Here is a 19,107-nt window from a genome sequence, read left to right as displayed (position 1 = left end):
CAAGAAAAAGTGCTTGCAGCTCTCTCGTGAAATGCCAGCGAGCGTGGAAAAGTGCAACGTCCCTGCTAAATCCTGAAGCTTGGCATGGCAGTTTCCCCCAGTGCCTGCATCGAACAGAGAAGCCAAGAGCAGGCTGAAGACAAAATCTAATGACAAGGAGAGAGGGAGAGGAAAAAAAAAAAAGACTCTTCCAAACCTGCCAGGATAGTTTGCTTAATTGTTTTGTGATTTGCATTTAATGTGTTGGGTAGATTTTTCTTCCAGAAGTATGCCAAATAGCTTGTAACCTCATTGAAGGAGTCTGGTGGAGAGATCCTCGTGATATCCCCTGTGTGTCTGTATGTGTTCAATAGTGTATCTTCCTGAGCACAGAGTGGAGTGAGCCAGTGATCAACCCATGTCCCTCCTCTCTCCAATGTCAAACCCCCTTCTCATCTGTCCTGGGTTAAATATGGGAGGTTGATCCTGGAATACCTGCCCCTTGTCCTCCTGGCCTCTATAATGGGCACCCCCATTTTGTCATGGTTTTAGGGAGACTGATGAATTCTTGAAGTCCCTGATCTCTGGGTGGAGGCAGAGATAACCGTTTTCTTTAACACGAGCCCCACATGGGGAAAATATGAAAGACCAATGGGTGGTTAGGCCTAAGAACTTCAGCATAACAGTGCGACACATGCCCACCCGCCCCAAGAAATGCACAGAGAATCTGGCAATTCAGGGGAGGGGGGGAACCCACACGCACATTGCTCAAAAAAAGAAACTGGAGAAAAAACAAGACAATACCAGAGTAGACAAAGGTTTTTTAAAAAAAAGTTTATTTGATTAATAGTGTAGTAGATATTTATTTCTTCAATTTTCTATACCATTCTCCCCAGGGAGCTCAGAATGGTTTACATGAATTTATTCAGGTTTTCATGAGGATTATGAGATAAGGGAAGCCGCAAATGAGAAGTCAATAGTGAGGAGAATAAAGCGATTGAAGAGGAAAAGTCTACAAAATGTGGGAAAAGCATGAAGGGATTTCTCTAGGTTAGAAACATGGGCAAATAGTCCATGTACTTAAAAAAAAAAAATAAAAAAAAAGATGATAAATTATATATCAAATACAGTAGATGTAAAGGTGTACAGGCACCTCTACACGTCTCATCTGTGAAGATTTGTATCATAATGTATTCAGCATGCATTAAAACCAGAGTTTATTATCTGTCTAATTATCACTTTTATGTCCCAATACAGAATAACATTTCTGCGTTAGTTAAAAAATATATCGTACCAAAAATGTCCTCAAATTCTTCACATCTTACTGATGTGCGTCAAAGTGCTGTTTTTCCAGGGTAAATGCAAAGGTTTAAAGCAACAAAGGACAGATTTCTTTTTTGATGGAAGGGCATTCAAAGTATTCTCTTTTTGTGTATTGGGTGATCAACTGTTACTTTACTCCTTAAAAGTGTGAGACATATTAAAAGGATTACAATGGAAAACAAGAGTTTTGGAGTTTGAAAAACAACAATAAACAACCCCATGAATAAAGCCATTACCATCAGGACCAAATGTTCTCGCCCAACCACCCTTTCCCCTCCCATCTCCCCCAGCATAGAGCAGAACTCCAAACTGGCTTATGGGCTTTAACTAATTCAAGAGGGAAGAGCCACAGAATGAAGGGAAAAGTCTGCAACACAATCAGAAACTTTGCTCCAGTCCTGCTCTGCAGTACCTTATTTATCCTTTCATTATATAAATCCTAGATCCAACTAATAGCTTTTAGTGGCCTCCCACTGTTCTGACACTTCTGAAACTACACCTTGATTTCTGCAGTAATTCTAGCCCAGCTTTACTGATAAGGGAAGATCCTCAACCTTGCTCATATAGAGATACTCACCTTCACACACAGCTTTTTGTTAGGTGAGGGGGGGGAGGGGAGGGAGGAGGAGAGTGACAATTTATTGTAATGACCCCTGACCATCACTTTAAGGTGAATACAGATCATACATGACTTTAGGAATCCATGGTAACCAATAAGATATTCCTTCAAGATTAGATTAGATGGGATTCACATAAATAGAAATGATTGGTTTGAAGTAAATTCTCTGCAAGTTGCAAGGCCTTGACTTACTGTCCCCACGCATTCACCATGCCATATACTCGTGTATTTATTTAATTAAAAAAAAGTATAACCCGCACTATCCAACAATTCTGCGCGAGGTGCAGTAAAACACACGTAATAAGATCATACAATCAAACCATGAAACGCAAAACAAATCACAAAAGCAGCTGTAAAACGCATTGTAATCATATCATTCGGTGATAAACACGATCGAATAAAATTGTCCCCGGGCACTTCCTAGACTGCAGAACAGCAGGTGAAGCTCTGACCTCTAAAGGCAAAAAAAAAAAAAAAAAAATTCCTCAAACCGGCCCTCTGACATCAGAATACTGAACATTTGTTAACAAGAGGTCTCACAAGTTTAAATGATTCCACTTCCAAGAACATTTGATCATACAACATTTTAACATACATCACAAGAGTGTTGTGGTTTGTTTTGTTTTTTTTTCTTTTAAGGCAGGGGAGAGCAGCAGAAATAGTACTGTGTAATTTCGTTTGAAACTGCTTAACATTCTACCAGCTTATTACTCATGCAATAAATTGTATCGATCTAGTATTCGTGGGACAAGCAGCCTCAGTACAAGTCAATAAAAATAAAATGCAATAAACCTTCTGGAAGCGTTGAGTAACTGCTGGCTTGAAACCGTACAGCAGTTTGCCTTTTTGGCTAAGGCTCTTTGCACTGATGATCCATTAGGAGGAATTCATTTTTCTGTGTCACTACAAATTGCACATCATAAGATTCACTTAATTGGTGCAAGGTTCATTTAATTGGTGCATTCCCTATCCTGCAAGACTTGTCTCATCTCGGTAGGCCACATGTTCCGCATCCAAGATCAGAGAAACAAGTATTTTATGTGGCTTTAACAGTAAACAAGGTAAAAAACAAATAAACCCAAAAACCCCAAAAACCTATACACAGTAATTGCAGTCGGTATGGTCATGAAACTGTGCGCTAGGGTCTATGAATAAAATATCAGCCACCCCCAGGAGCAAAATATACAAGCAGCCTGAGTGGCCACTGACCACCTAAGAAGCGTGGATAGAGTTTCCCTCACTTAGGGGACATTTTATTAAGGTGCACTAACCGATTTAGCGCTCTAAATTGGTTAGTGCACCTTCATAAAAGGATCCCTTAATTATTTATTTGGGTTTATATCTCGCCCTCCCAGAAGAGCTCAGAACAGATTACAAGTTTATACACATAATAAGACATAGCAGGGTTTATATAATAAAGTAGAACACGGTATAGTAATGTAGAGCATGACAGTACATTTTAGGTCTTGACATAATACGACAATTGTTTGGATTGTTTAAAACGACTTGATAAAAAAAACAAAACCATTTTTCGATGAAGGACAAGGTAGAGAATCATGTAACTTTAATTTAACCATGTTTCGACCCTATGGCCTGCATCAGGAGTCTGAACAATCGAAGATAAACAAACCCAAACAATGTATGTGCCGCTAATTCGGATATAGACACCAGCGCTGATTTGAGTAAATCAACACTGGGTGTCCATATCTGAAGTAGCAACACATATTATTTCTACAGACCTGTATCTATATACAAGATATTCTCATATCACATCTTATAGTAAGATACTATTTGCCACTTACATTATTTGGATTTATCCATCTCAAACCGCTCAGACTCCCGATGCAGGCCACAGGGCCGAAACACATTCATGTTGTGCACTTATGGCTGGTCAGGTCTTGCCCCTTCCTTTTTTTAAAATATGTTTATTATTTTCAAATATACACTTCCAATACATACAATACAATATTAACAATAAAAACACACATTATTACAACTCAATACGGACTATATTATAAAAATAACAACCTAGAATTAAACTTAGGGCTCCTTTTATCAAGCCGCGCTAGCGGGGTTAACGCGCGTGACTTTTCATCTTGCGTTAACCCCCGTGCTGGCTAAAAACTACCGCCTGCTCAAGAGGAGGCGGTAGCGGCTAGCGCGGTCGGCGTTTTAGCGCACGGTATTACTGTTATGTTATTGTTGTATGGCATTGCACCCTGTTGTGTGGTGTATTTTTCACTGTTAATAAACATAAGTTTAAAAAAAAACAAAAACCGCTCGCACAGTTTGATAAAAGGAGCCCTTAGACTAAAATAAATTTCTCATAAGCTGCAAATATCCATTTCAGACGTGAGGGAGGGTGGAGAGATTCTCATTTGAATTTTTACAAAACCCATCCAGGGGGGCCCATTTCATAGTAAAGTTAGCAATATATATATATATATTTTAATATTCTTTATTCATTTTGAAAACTTACAGCAAGTATACAGGAATATATCATTAGTAACAACAATAACACTTGTAATTCTCATATAATTCTACAAACATAAAAATTATATCCCATCCCACCCACCTTCTTTCAAAATATTATAATCAATTATATCATAAATATAATATAAACAATATTCTTTTAAATATCTTTATTATGACACACATAGAGGGGGGGTAATGAAAATGATTTCTACATAATATGTTATAATATATTATACAATATGTAATGTATGAATTGAAAAGTAATAGAAGGGTGGGGGGAGGGAGAGGGAATAAAAAATATATTTAGAACATAATGTATTAGATTCATCAATAGTATTTTAATATGTTGTACACTTTCTGTAAAATTTGAAAATAAAAAATAATATATAAAAAAAAAATAAATAAATAAATAAATATAATATAAACACATAATTTCGTGAAATTTCCAGAAAAACTCCCTCCCACCCCCAATGTGTACAATGTGTTAGCGATATTATTTTGTTTAATGGCTATTATTTCCTCATATTTTCTAATTACAGTGGTGCCTCGCATAACGAACGCCTCGCACAGCGAACGCTGCGCACAACGAACTTCATGTCTTGCTTCCTACAACGAACTTCGTTTCACACAACGAAGTCGCCCGAGCTGCATCCTTCCGCGCAGGCACTGCGCTTAACTGCCCTCTCTCCGCCTGGCTCCCTGTGCAGTGGCGGACCGTCGGCTCGCAGGGGCCCGGCGCCTACTGCTGATGCGTTGGGGGGGCGGAGCTACTCTCGCCGCTTCCCCGATGCTAGAAAAAAAAAAAAATGAACAGTTAAGTCCCAGTTTTTGCCGCTGAGACTCTGCCCTCTCTCACTGTAAAATTAGACTCTACTTAGTCTGTCTTTAAATTTAAAAAATGTGTGTTGTTTTAAAAAACAATTATGTTTTTAGATGTATCTAAATAAAAATAATAACAAAAAATTTATCTTTTTTTATGTCATCTTAGCATATTTTATGCTACAGAACGAATTATTTTTTTTAACATGTATTGTTATGGGAAAACGCGTTTCACATAATGAACTTTTCACATAACAAACTTGCTCCTGGAACCAATTAAGTTCATTGTGTGAGGCACCACTGTATACTCAAATGATTCCACCATTCAAGAAAGTTGAGTTTAGCATTATCTTTCCAATTGATGGCGATATGATGGATAGCTAAAGCAATCATAGTATCGGATATTTTGATATGCGTTGATGGGATCAAGATATCTGGATTTGAGGAGCGCAGAATGATCTTGCTCCTTCCTAATCAAACTTCCTTGGTGCATGCTAGAGGGGATACCTTTACCTAGTACGGTAGAATCTCAGTTATCCGGCACCTATGGGGATTGGTGGATGCTGGATAACTCTTTTTCTGGTTGATTGAGGCCAGGGTTCTCAAAGAACCGCATTAAAAACCAAAGGGGTGCTGTCACTGGTGATCTTATAGCGACTTCAAAAGCGCGAGTCATTCTCCAAAAATCACGCATGTAAATAAGGTCGGCAGACAGTAGCGAAGATTCAGTACATTTACATGCATCGAGTCACCGCTGATAGTGATCGGCGCATGCGCAGGAAAGAGGCATGAAAGGGCGCATGTGCCGGGAAAGCAATGCAACGCAATAAGCATGGCATGAGCAGTTAGTGTTGCAAAGCCCAACGTGAAAATAAAGCAAGAAAGGAAGGGAGAGGAGGAGAGAACCAACGCCGGCTTTTAACAAGCGCGCATAAAACACGTCTTTTTCTCCCCAAAACTACTATAATACAGGTAAACCTTGTAATTTGTTTTTTAATGTAAAATTTTATCATGAACCACAGTTAGAAACACATAAGACGCGGATATCATACACAAGCTCAAAAACCGTGCTTTTACCTCTCCCACAAAAAACAAACTACCGTTTATGAGAATTGCGTAACTTTAATTTTTTTTTCATTAGCCAATGTAAAACGCACGCCACAAGATGCACTTTTAGTAATGCTGGCACTGTACCAGCACCCCCGGACCAGTCGCTGACTTTTGTCGCCAAAAGCTGATGCCGCTCTTAAAAAATGACTCGACGATTTTCAATAATCCACCGGAGTGCTCATTTCAATGTTGAAGAGATCATTTGTTGGGAGACTGCTAGAAAGCTCGCTAACGACAGAGATAATCCGTTTTGATAATCCGCTGCTGAAATGCGTGCAGGCTATACCGTCGGAAAACAGTTTAGCGACGGCGTTAAAGTTTTGAGAATCTGGCCCTGAGAGTGCTGTGTTAGAAACCTTGACTAACACAGATCTCAATTCCCCCCCACCCCTCCTACTCACACCCTTCCACAGACACCCCATAACAACCATCACTGGACCAGACCCTGGTTGTACATTAGAGGACGGTTGTTATGAGGCTACTGTAGGGTCAGGCTTCCTACATTTAGCTGGCTGGTCAAATTACTTTCCATCATATAAAAATACATCTGTAATATAAGATATCTTCTGCAATTTTTCTTTTTCCTAAATCTATTACCTAGTACCAGCTGAAGCGTTCCCTTAAATCAGTGGTCTCAAACTCGCGGCCCGGGGGCCACATGCGGCCCGCCAGGTACTATTTTGAGGCTCTCGGTATGTTTATCATAATCACAAAAGTAAAATAAAACCGTTTCTTGATCAAATGTCTCTTTAGCTATAAATGACAATGTTATTATTAAGACTTAGCCAAAAGGAAAGATTTATAAACTATAAAGAGTTTTACCTCACGCAAAATTATCGTTTCTTTAATAAGACATTTACTATTTTTTTTCTGAGGCCCTTCAAGTACCTACAAATCCAAAATGTGGCCCTGCAAAGGGTTTGAGTTTGAGACCACTGCTTTAAATGGTGGTTGAATGGGCAGATAGTTTCACAATCAAAAGGTCAAAAGTGAATGATATAATCAAAATTGTTCTTGGTATCTAGAAAGTATGTTCTAGGACTGGGACGAGGCTTAGCAGCAATCGATAGGGCAGAGAACAAAACAAAATTTGGCATCCCACAGCTGCAGGAGCTACATGTATTACGTGGAAATGTTTTCGTAGACGGCAATCCAGTGCACCTGAATCTGAGATGCACGGATTCCTTAATCTATTTTGTTTCCATCAATAAGACATTTGTGCTGAGCGAGGAGGTCATTTCGGTTTGGCAGCTTATCTTTTGGGGATCGTGGATTCCAGGCCTCTAAAGAAAATACACACGCAGTAAAAATAAAATTTTTAGACATACACCTAACCCTTTGAATAAAAATCAAATGAATGCCTGGGAAGCCAATCTCTTGGAGACCCAGGCATCAAATGTTTAGCGAAAAGAGGGGGGGGGGGGGGGAACGAGTCAAGACATGTCTGAATTCACACACAGTCACCACTGTTTGCCCTCACGGATCCACCACTGGGTGCTTCACACTTCTACCGAACCAGAGAAAGAAGGGAACACATCTTCCATTAATAAGAAACAGATGTGGGGATGATTTTCTATTGAAAAAAAGAAAAAAAAATCCTGCAACTTCTGCAGATACCTTTAATTGTATTAGGTTCCAATAAGTGGTGTAAAGAAAACCTATCAACTGCTTTGTTTAAATGTGTTTACCAAAACAATTACAGCCCCTTTAGCTGAGCCCCATGTGATTGGCAGCTGTTAATGTACTGTAAATTGTGGCCTGTTGTCCCCGGCCTCCTTTCATCCTCCCTCTCTCTCTCTCTCTCCATCCATTTCTCTGTTTTCTCTCTCTCTCTTTCTATTCCTTCTTTATCTAATCAAAGCCCATAATTACAATTGCCATTTTGTTTCCTCGAATGGGCAATCACTGCTATCTTCTACTGATAGAAACCCAGGGGTGGTCAACCTGATGCCTGACTGACAGCTTAAAGGCTGGGAGCCTCCTCAGTTCTCCAAAGCTAGGAGTGAGTGAGTTCTCGGCCCAGGTCTTTAGCAAAATAAACTCCACACACAGTATGACAACGTTAGTGGTTACTTAGATGCGTTTCCGTGCACTGCATGTATAATTTTATGTAGTGATATGCTGCTTGTAACCCTTCTAGAACTCAGTTTGCGAGGATTCAGCAAGATATAAGAAATGACAGCTTTCCTAACTAGCTCCTTTCAAAAGAAAATAAAATCTTTACTCTTTTAAAAAAAAAGTCTGCTTTGTGAGAAAGGGAAGAAGATAAGATTTAATATGCTACTATTCTGTGTGTGGTGCAGTGCTTAGCGGCACAGCTTCAGCACCCTGCGGTTGTGGGTTCAAATCCCATGCTGCTCCTTGTAACCCTGGGCAAGTCAAGCAATTCCCCATTGCCCCAGACTCATTAGATAGAGTGTGAGCCTACCAGGACAGACAGGAAAAAGTGCTTGGGTACCTGAATTTAAACCACTTAGGCTATAAGTGGTTTATAAATTTTATATACAGGTGCTTATTTTTGATCCTAGGGCAATGAGGGTTAAGTGACTTGCCCAAGGTCACAAGGGGCTGCAGTGGGAATTGAACCCAGTTCCCCTGATTTTCAGACCTCTGCACTAAAAATTAGGCTGTTCCTCCATGCCCACTTAGAGGTTTAAGCCCATTAAGTCAAATTCTGATTATCCAGATAAAAGGAAGTCAGTTCCCTGAAGCTGGTAGAAGGCTGTATAATATTTCAGAGCTGTTACTTCCTTTTCAAACCCCTTTGCGTTAAACTTATATGTTAAGAAGGCAATTCTATAGCAAGTGATCAAAATGTAGGAGCCAAATTTCCATGACCCTATTCTGTAAGGACACTTATACATGAATGCGAGCACTTACGGTGGCGTCGTAAAGGGGGTGCGAGGGGGCGGTCTTCCTTAGAGCGACACCCCTCGTCCTTTCTGCCTCCCTTCCCACACGTCCCCCTGCTGCGCCTGCACCCGTACATTTTTTACTTCAGTGCAAACAGTGACGAACTTGCTGCCCGTGTCGGCTTCGATGCTTTCTCTGACATCACTTCTGGGAGGAAGTGACATCAGAGAGCTTTCCAAAGCCGATGCAGGCAGCAGGTTCGTCGCTGCTCACACCGAAGTTAAAAAGATATGGGGAAGGGGCGCAGGTGCGGCAGGGAGGTGGGGAAGAGGACGGGAGAAGGGCACCCTAGGTGCTGCTCACCCTCGCTATGCCACTGAGCACTTATATATAGAATGCGGGCGCAAACCCAGTAATGCACATTTAGGAATGTGCCTTTGTGACAGATCTATGGTTCATGTAAATTATAGAGTTGCATGGAGACAGAAAAGTCACTCATCCCCGCCCATACCCACTTATGCCCACTAAGCTTCTTCCATCTCCACAATTAATCTCCTCCATTCCTATCCATTCCTGCAGAAGCCAACACTATTATTCCACCAATGAGCATTCTGGAGTTCCAGTGGCCTCTCTGAGCATTCCAAGCCTCATTCTGGTGCTCCAATTGCCTCTCTTTGCATTCCAAGTCTTATTTTGATGTCATCAAAGGTTTTGACTACGCTCCTTCAGAAATCCTGTGGCGACTTCTTCCATCCTTCCATGAAACCCGTGAGTTCTGCAGGATTCCCACAATACCCATTCCTGTGCAGTTCTCTAATATAAATGCAAGAGCCTAAATGCAGCATTCTTGCCTGTAAATTACAGTATTCCAAAGGGCCCCCTATATTCTGATGCATTCAATCATTTATGACTATTATTCCACTGTGGATGCACTTCACATTTGTTAATGACATTGTTATAATGTGCTCCTTGTTGGAGCACGCATATTGTTGGCTTTGTATTTCATCTTTTATAAAATCAATAAAACTTTTTGAACTAAAAAAAAAGCATGTTAAGATTTGCAATTAATGTGGCTTAACAGGAGGATTTTATTTTTCTATACTGTTCTCCCATGAAAGCTCAAAATGTTTTACATGAATTTATTCAGGTACTCAAGCAATTTTCCCTCTCTGTCCTGGTGGGGCAATGGGGGGGGGGGGCGCTAAGTGACTTGCCCATGGTCACAAGGAGCAGTATGGGTTTGAACCCACAACCTCAGGGTGGTGAGGCTGTGGCTTTTAACTACTCTACCACACTTTCCCCCATTCATTAGCTGCAAATCTAATGCAGCAATTAGGAGAGACGTTTGCAGTATTTTTAAAAATTCGGATCATACGTTAATATTCCCATTAATATGTGGTACCTGCTCACAGTTGACGTAGGAGCACTAATTAGTGCCTGCTTCTTTATTCTATACATTTAAGCGTGCAATTTGTACTTATATTTAGGTGACCTGTTATAGACTGAGGGGCTAAAACAGTGGTTCCCAACCCTGTCCTGGAGGACCACCAGGCCAATCGGGTTTTCAGGATAGCCCTAATAAATATGCATGAGAGAGATTTGCATATAATGGAAGTGACAGGCATGCAAACCTGCTCCATGCATATTCATTAGCGCTATCCTGAAAACCCGATTGGCCTGGCGGTCCTCCAGGACAGGGTTGGGAACCACTGGGCTAAAACTCAATCACTGTTTAGAGAAAGTATTTTCCAAGTCGGTCCTGGAATACCCTTTGGCCAGTCAGATTTTCAGGATTATCACAATGAATATGCAAGAGATTGATTTACATATACCACCTCCATTGTATGCAAATCTCCTTTATGCATATTCATTGTGGATATCCTGAAAACCTGACTGGCAAGGACCAACTTTGGAAACATTGGTTTAGACCAATGTCCCACAAACTTTTCCAGCCGGTGGCACACCAAATGCAATGCCCTGGCCGGAGGGCACCTGGAAGTTGATGCGATGACATCACACGCAAGCGTGACATCATCACATCAATGTCCATGCATGCGCAGAGGCCCGTTTTGCTGCGACCCCGTTGTTACAGGGATCCAGGAGGTGCAGGGAGAAGAGGAGAGACGCCAGCTGATTTCCTACAGGACGTGCCTCTCGCCAGTGTATCGCAGCACACCAGAAATCTCAGGAGGCACACTGGTGTGCCGCAGCACACAGCTTGCGATACACTGGTTTAGACCAAATACCTATGAATTTTCATAAATAATATTGTTCAGATGGATATTTCCACAGAATGGTGCAGTGATTCCTATAGGTGACACTTGGAGCAAGGACTGGAACTCCATAAGCCGTTCAGTACAATTTTCAGTTCCTCTCTCATAGAAATAACAGTTACTGACAGCTGCCAAGGCTCAGCTGACTGCTTAAAAATGACTTTCTGAGAGGAGAATTAGAAAAGTCTGCTATTCTTAAAAAAAAAAAAAAAAAAAAAAAATCGGATTTCATTAAAATAAAAACAAATCTGTTCTTGAAAGAAATGTTACAGTCATGTGCAACTTAAACTTTAAACTAGAGAAAAACATATCTCTAACAAAGAAAAACATCTTTTAGAAAAAAAAGGAATGGCTGAGAAATGCTGTGGCCTTTCCTGTCTCCTGTCGCAGCTGCCCTCTGGCCTCAGTGCAGGGCACATCAGAACAGAAGCACCTCACAAATCAAATTTGAACCAGGACTGGCTTTGATAAATGGCATGATGTCCCCCTAAAGCTGAGGACATTTAAAAACGAGATTGGGTAAATCCTAACAAAAAAGATTGTATCATTCCTGGTCTCCAAAACTCTTTCAAAGAGTCTACTCGTTTCTACTGGAGAAGAAAAATCTGGAATTATGGTAGTTTGGGGTGGGTTTAAAAAAAAAAAAATCTGTTTACCCTTAAAAATCTTTTGGACTTTGCTGAACTAAAAGCTAGTGCTCCCCACAAACTCCGTTTAAGATTATCCATAAAGAAGATCAAATTGGTGAATATCCTGAAAACCTGACTGGCTGGAGTGCATCTAGGACCAGGTTTGGGAACCACAGAATTGTTGCATAAATGTTAGCAGATATTTTATGCCAGAATTCTGCCTAAGCACTATTTTGTAAACACCCATATATTTACATAGGGCCATATTCTATAAATCAGCACTGACTAGAAAGGCGCTTAGTGCAATTCTACAAGGTTTGTATACCTTTTATAGAATCCCATGAGTGCTAAGTATCTGAATTTATAGTAACATAGTAAATGATGGCAGATAAAGACCCGACTGGTCTATCCAGTCTGCCCAACCATACATGCTCCATAAATTCATTATTTAGTTTAAATGGTCCTTTTTCGTAGATATTTCTGGACCAGAAACCCAGAGCCCTGCCCAGTAGTGTGCTTAGGTTCCATCTACTGGAGTCTCCATCAAAGCTAGTAGTTATGGCTGTGTGTTTTTGTCGACATTCCTCTTCTATACATAGGCTTAGATCAGCTTATTGTATTAAGAACATAAGAAATGCCTGCACCGGATCAGTCCTGGGGTCCATCCAGTCCGGTGGTCCGCGCACGCGGAGGCTCAGCCAGGCTTACCTGGGCTAATACCTTAATCATTTGTATCCCTCAATGTGTCCCGCAAGAAGATGTGCGTCCAATTTTACCTTAAACCCTAAAATGGTGGTTCCCTCCGCCACATCCTCTGGGAGAGAGTTCCAGGCGTTCACCATCCGCTATGTGAAGCAGAACTTTCTGACATTTGTCATGGCCTTGACCCCTCTTAGCTTCAGTCCATGACCTCTTGTCCGAGTCACATTTGACAAAGTGAATAACGCTGTTTCTTGCTCTCCATCCTTTCCCCTTGTTGGTGAGCGAGCTTGCTCCATTTTGTCGATTCCTTTTAATATTTTATAAGTCTCTATTAGATCCCCTCTTAGTCTTCTCTTCTCAAGGGTGAATAATCCCAGATTTCTGAGGCGTTCTTGGTAGCTCAAGTTCTCCGTGAATATTATTGTATTATTTTCTTTATATACTGCTTGTCTGTATCTTGCCTCGTTAACATTTCTCTTTTTGTACTTATTGTATATTAAATTTAATAAAATCTTCGAACTAAAAAAAAAAGCTCACTCCAGCCCATCTTAACCATCCCAGCCATTGAAGCCCTCCCCAGCCTGTCCTCAACCGAATGCCCATATATGGGACACAGGCCATGCAAGTCTTCCCTGTACAGGCCTTAGTTCCTTCAATATATACCCATTATTTTTTGATTAGAGATCCTAATTAGATGTATCACATAACGTTACATAGATATTTTTCACATAAAGTTCAATGCACCCATTTAGACCATCTAAAACCAAGCCTAAACTCCCGCGCCTAAGTTGTGCAGATTCTATAATGACGCACATCACATGTAGGAGTGCCCACGATGTGCCCCTGGCCGCACCCCCTTTTCAAATTCATCCACTGCAACCAACGTATACTTTGTATAGAATCGTGCTTTCCAAGTTGTGTGTATAGCTTAATGCCAATCAGCATCAATTATGAGATGTCACTTGCCAATTATCAGCACAGGTTAAGCCAATTAATCTACAAGAGGCGATGTGTGTGCACAACCTTATGCCTTATATACAGAATTTAGGGGATCCTGCATATTTGTCAGGTAGGGGCACATATAAGTAGAGTCTGAGCAGGGTATGAGCTGGACTCACATTTACCGTAGATACATAACTTACAGAATACTATAGATTATCTGCACTGGTGTAGTAAGGGGGTACGGGGGAGATGGTCCGCCCTGGGTGTGGTCTTTGTAAAGGATTCAGGCACCTGTGCTCCTCTCCACCCCCCCTTCCCGGACCCCCTTTAGGCGCGCGTGCACTTCTTCCCTCATACCTCTTTCCCTCTTTTTCCTGCGCGCTCAGAGAGATAGAGATAGCCAGCAAGTTCGTGCTGTTGCTCTTGCCTGGAAAATTAAAAAGGTATGCGGGAAGCAGGTGCGCACATGGCGGTGGGGGGGGGGGGAAGGAGCAGGGGGCAGAGAACAGGGTGGGGGGTGGGATGCCCCCACCCCGGGCGCTAATTACCTTTGCTACGCCACTGGTTATGTGCATATCTCCAGCATTTAGGAGTGAGCTGGAGTAAGTGCTCACACCTGAATTGTATATTTGCTAATATTCTACAAAGGAAGGCAGGCGCCTATGTTCCTTTATAGCATGTGGCCCTAGAAGTCCTCCATTGCAGCCCTCAAACAGATGACTGAAATGCACTTCAAATCCTGTAAATGTGTTTCCAAGTTTATTTAAAATTTGATAAAATTGCTTTTTCAGAATTTCAAAGCGATGTGCAATAAAACAAGGGAGACAAACAATTTATTAGGGAAACGCTGACTTACTTCAGACGAGAGGAAAGTAGTGGGAGGAACTACAATCAATATAGGAAAGAGAACAAAAAAAGGAACAAGACATAGGCCTTGCCTGCGTTAAGTGTTAATTTCAATCTTGCCTACTTGATATAGTGACTGCAAGCAATCCCAGGGTCTCATGTATGGAATTTCCTACTGTTGATAATCCAAAATAAAGTGATTAAAAATATATATATATATCCTTAAAGTGTTATGGAATTAACATCAGTATTAATTTTTTAATGTTTCATACCCAGCCTGAACAAACAAGTCAAGGCGGTTAAGTGATGAATATTGCAGTTTATCAGCTGTGTTTTTCACCAGCTCCATATACCTGGAAATTCAATGCCAGAGCCTGGCAAAACGCTGATTGCCCCTGGCTATATATTGGGTCCATAATGCACAACTTAAGTTAGGTGCATAGCTGCTGACATATGTGAATCCTGAGATTGTGCATTCAATCCCAGCCTGCTCTCTGTTACTCTGTGCAAGCCACTAAGGCCAGGATTATCAAAAACCCGCGTTTAAAAGCGATGGTCTGCTAACACAGCCGTTTTGATGCCGAATCTAAAAACCCGAGACATTCTGTAAAAATCGCGCATGTAAATAAGATCAGCGGACAGCAGCGAATATTTCCTACATGTGCATGTGCCCATGCGCAGAAAAACGCTGTAACCCCCCCCCAAAAAAAAAAACAAAAAAAAACACACTCTCCTGCTGCACTATTGGACAAATGGGAGGGAGAGGAGGGGAGAAGCAACGTCGACTTTTTTCAATCGTGCATAAAACATGCCTTTCTCTCCAAAAAACTACTAAGGGGTCCTTTTATCAAGCTGCGGTAGGGGTTTAATGCACATAATACCGTGCGTTAAACTGCCTGCCGCGCTAGCCGCTAACGCCTGCATTGAGCAGGCATTAGTTTTTTAGCTGGCCGCGGGGGTTTGCGTGTGATGAAATGTCCACTTGCGGGGCTTGATAAAAGGACCCCTAAATCTTGTAATTTGGTTTTTTAATGTAAAATTTCATCAAGACCCACAGCCAGAAACACACAAGACAAGGATATCATACACGTGCTCAAGAAGAAACGTTGGCCTTTAACAAGCTCGCATGAAACATGCCTGTCTCTCCCATAAACTCAAAAGAAGCGCAATTTTACTACCTTCCACTCATAAAATATATAGATATACCATGAGATATAGATGTGACCATGAGAAATCTAAGAAAAATTCGAACATTCTTCGAAAAGAAGCAATTCCTACTATTGGTACAATCTCTTATCCTTGGGATGATAGACTACTGCAACATACTATACCTACCTTGTCCCGCGACCATGATGAAGCAATTGCAGACAACACAGAATACAGCCCTGAGACTTGTCTATTTCCTAAAAAAATATGACCATATCACAGAGGCATACCATGACTCGCACTGGCTTTCAATAGAAGCGAGAGTGCACTTCAAATTCTACTGCTTACTTTACAAGGCTCTCAACGGAGAAAGCCCAACCTACTGGAATAACCGACTAAATCAATCCTCCTCAACCAGACACAGAAGATCCCACTCACTATTCACTCACCCATCATCCAAAGATGTCAAATGAAAAAAAACTTTATGACAACCTAATAGCCTCCAAAGCAGCTAAACTGGACAGACAAATCACCACTCTGTTATCTTCGACTACAGACTACAAAGCCTTCAGGAGAGAAATTAAAACCATACTCTTCAAAAAACACATAAAACCTATCCAGCACGACCAATCCCAACCCAATATCCAACACTCTATTTACCCTTAGATCTCTCTAATACTCTTTTATCTACCAAACGTTATCTAAAACCCATAATTTCACCCTATTCTTATCTCCTAAAGACCTCCACTTCCCTTTGGTAACTCTTTACCCAATATATATTACCTTAAAAATTCTATGTCATCGCTTATTCTATTCCTTCAAATTTTGAATGTAATTTTATTTTAGTTTGGATGTAATCCGCCTTGAACCGCAAGGTAATGGTGGAATAGAAATCACTAATGTAATGTAATGTAATATACAATTTTTTTTTTTTCATTAGCCACAGTCAAAACACAAGTGCTGGCATTGTAACGGCACCCCTGGACCAGTCGCTGCTTTTTGTTGCCAAAAGCCGAATCCGCTCTTCGAAAACGCCTCGGCGATTTTTTAACAATCCACTGGAGGGCTCATTTCAATGTTAAAGAGCACATTTGCATGCCATTGTCAGAGACTGCTAGAAACAGGGCTACAGACAGAGCTAATCTCTTGATAATCCACCGCTAAAATGCGTGCAGGCTAAACCGCCGGAAAACAGTTTAGCGACCGTGTTAAAAGTTTTGAGAATCTAGTCCTTAATCCCTCCATTGCAGTGTATCGCAAACTGTGTGCCTCCTGAGATTTCAGGTGTGCCACGGTACACTGGGGAAGAGGATGCCAGCGCCAGCTGACTGTCTTCAGGATGTGCCTCTCGCGTAGAGAGGCGCGTGCTGCAAGCAATCTCCCGACGCTGGCACCTCTTCTCTCTGCCGACCCTTCTCTCCAGCTCTTCTGCCTTCTCGCTGGCTCTTCTCTCCTTCTTTCTGCCGGCCCTTCTCTCCTCTCGGCGCAAGACCTGTTTGAAGGGCCTTTGCGCATGCGCTGACGGCGCGCTGATGTCATGCATACGCGTGATGTCATCATGCTGATGCCAGCGCACTTCCGGGTGTCTCAAGCTGGGGATACTAGGTTTGGTGTGCCCCGGCTCGCAAAACTTTGTGAGACACTGCTCCATTGCCCCAGGTACCGCAGGTCGATTGTAAGCCTGCTGGGACAGATAGAGAAAATACTTAAGAGTATCTGATTACTATTTAGTGTATTGTAACAGTGCTTTGGGTGAATCTCTTCATGAAGAAAAGCGGTTAATAAATCCCAATAAATAAGAATAAAATAATATTCCATAAAGGTATAATTGCTGACAAGGCATTTGCATGTACCTCTGGATTCTCCATATAGCACCTAGATTGGGGCACCAAAACGTGAAGGCACTCCTGAGATGCACATGCAAGTTAATTGGCTAATGAGTCTTTTAATGTCAATAACTGAGTGCTAACGACCACTTATTGATGTTAATGGGCACCCATTAAAGGGCTAGATTCACTCACCCCCGATTCTGTCTCCAATCCGTTCCCGAATGCATGCAGGCCGACGAATTCACAAAAGGCCTGCATGCAAATGGGGACGATCGTTGACAAGCTCCCTCCTCCCCCCCCCCCCCCCCACGGATCACTAGAGAGCGATCCTGGAGCATGCGCAGACCCTAACAGTAGTGACAGGAGAAGCAGCCTCCTGTCACTGCTGTCAGGGCTTCTGCCGGCTTTTTAAATTTTTTTTCTTTTTAATCGGGCACATATTTTGCGTGTATTACACATGCAAAATAACTGCTTGGTTAAAAAATAAAAAAAAAAAAGTCCCCCCCCCAAAGTGCCTCCTCCCTCTCCAAACCCCTAGAAAATGCCCCCCCTCCACGCCGATGCCCTGCCAAAGAACACAAGGCAGGAGGGATGCCAACTCCCTCCTGCCATCTCAAACCCATCCTGTCCTGGCCCACCTCCCTCCCTGTAGCTTAAGCTAGGCTGGCTGGGCTGGGCCCACCCCCTCCCCATACCTTGAAGCCCCACCCCCTCCCCATACCTTGAAAATCGTTGGGATCAGGAGGGGTGCTCAGGCCCTCCTGCTCCTCCAGCCTCATTGAATGTAATTCCACACCTGTTGCCAAAAGTTATGAACCATAGGACAATAGAATAATATATGATCTATCGTTCCTTTTTCTTGTCCACAAGACCAACACAGAGGAGAATATTCAGAGTTAATTTGGTCAATCTGCCTCCATGAAACAATCACTATTTTTTTGCTTAAATGATTACTAACCTGTAAACATTTTCATGGGTTAGTACTTTGGCCCCTTAGGGGGAAAGTTATTAAGCTGCACCTACATGAAGAGACCCATAGTGACAGATTGAAAACAAACTTTAAAAACATTCTTATTTAAGGATGCCCATAATGTGTAAGTCCACTCCACTGACTGATACAAACGAAGGAAGAGCATTTCCCCCCACCCCTAATGTACTGACCACCATTTTTGGACTTATATCCTATTACACATTGTTCCCCCCCGCTCGTTTCCGTTAGTCTTGTTATTGTCCTGTCTCAATTATGTTTCTCCTATCCGCTATAATAATACCCTTAGCGCGCATGCACACTTCAAACTTGGTGGGTCCGTGATCCATGGTGCCATGTCCGCGCATGCGCAGTGCCTACCTCAGCTGATTTCCTGATCTCTGACGCCGGCTGACTTCTGACTACGCTGTGCTTGCTGGCTTCCCGACCCTGTTTCTCCAAAACCGGAGAGGGGGGAGGGAGGAGAAGCGAAGCCATCAAGAACAGTATTAGAGCCCCCGGAGCATGGCCGAAGTCACTTCCTGGCTAGGGCGGCATTGGCGGAAGATAGGGCAGGGAGGGAGGCTTCAACTTG

At 42.0% G+C, this 19,107-nt stretch overlaps 1 protein-coding gene across 1 annotated transcript in view; it reads right to left on the bottom strand.

Annotated features, from left to right (window-relative positions):
* FGF8 (fibroblast growth factor 8) overlaps positions 1-18,904 on the bottom strand; it is a gene marked incomplete at its 5' end in the record, with an annotated part of 74,057 nt that extends 55,153 nt beyond the window's left edge. Inside the window, one exon of the mRNA XM_033943356.1 lies at positions 18,894-18,904. Within this exon, the coding sequence (XP_033799247.1) occupies positions 18,894-18,904 (11 nt within the window). The remainder of the gene's footprint in view (positions 1-18,893) is intronic.
* Between the last annotated feature and the right edge of the window lie 203 nt (positions 18,905-19,107).

Source organism: Geotrypetes seraphini, chromosome 4, assembly GCF_902459505.1.
Source record: "Geotrypetes seraphini chromosome 4, aGeoSer1.1, whole genome shotgun sequence".
In the NCBI taxonomy this organism is placed as follows: Eukaryota; Metazoa; Chordata; class Amphibia; order Gymnophiona; family Dermophiidae; genus Geotrypetes; species Geotrypetes seraphini.
The sequence above is the reverse complement of the archived record's forward strand: the minus strand, read 5'-3'. Positions and strand labels throughout refer to the sequence as shown.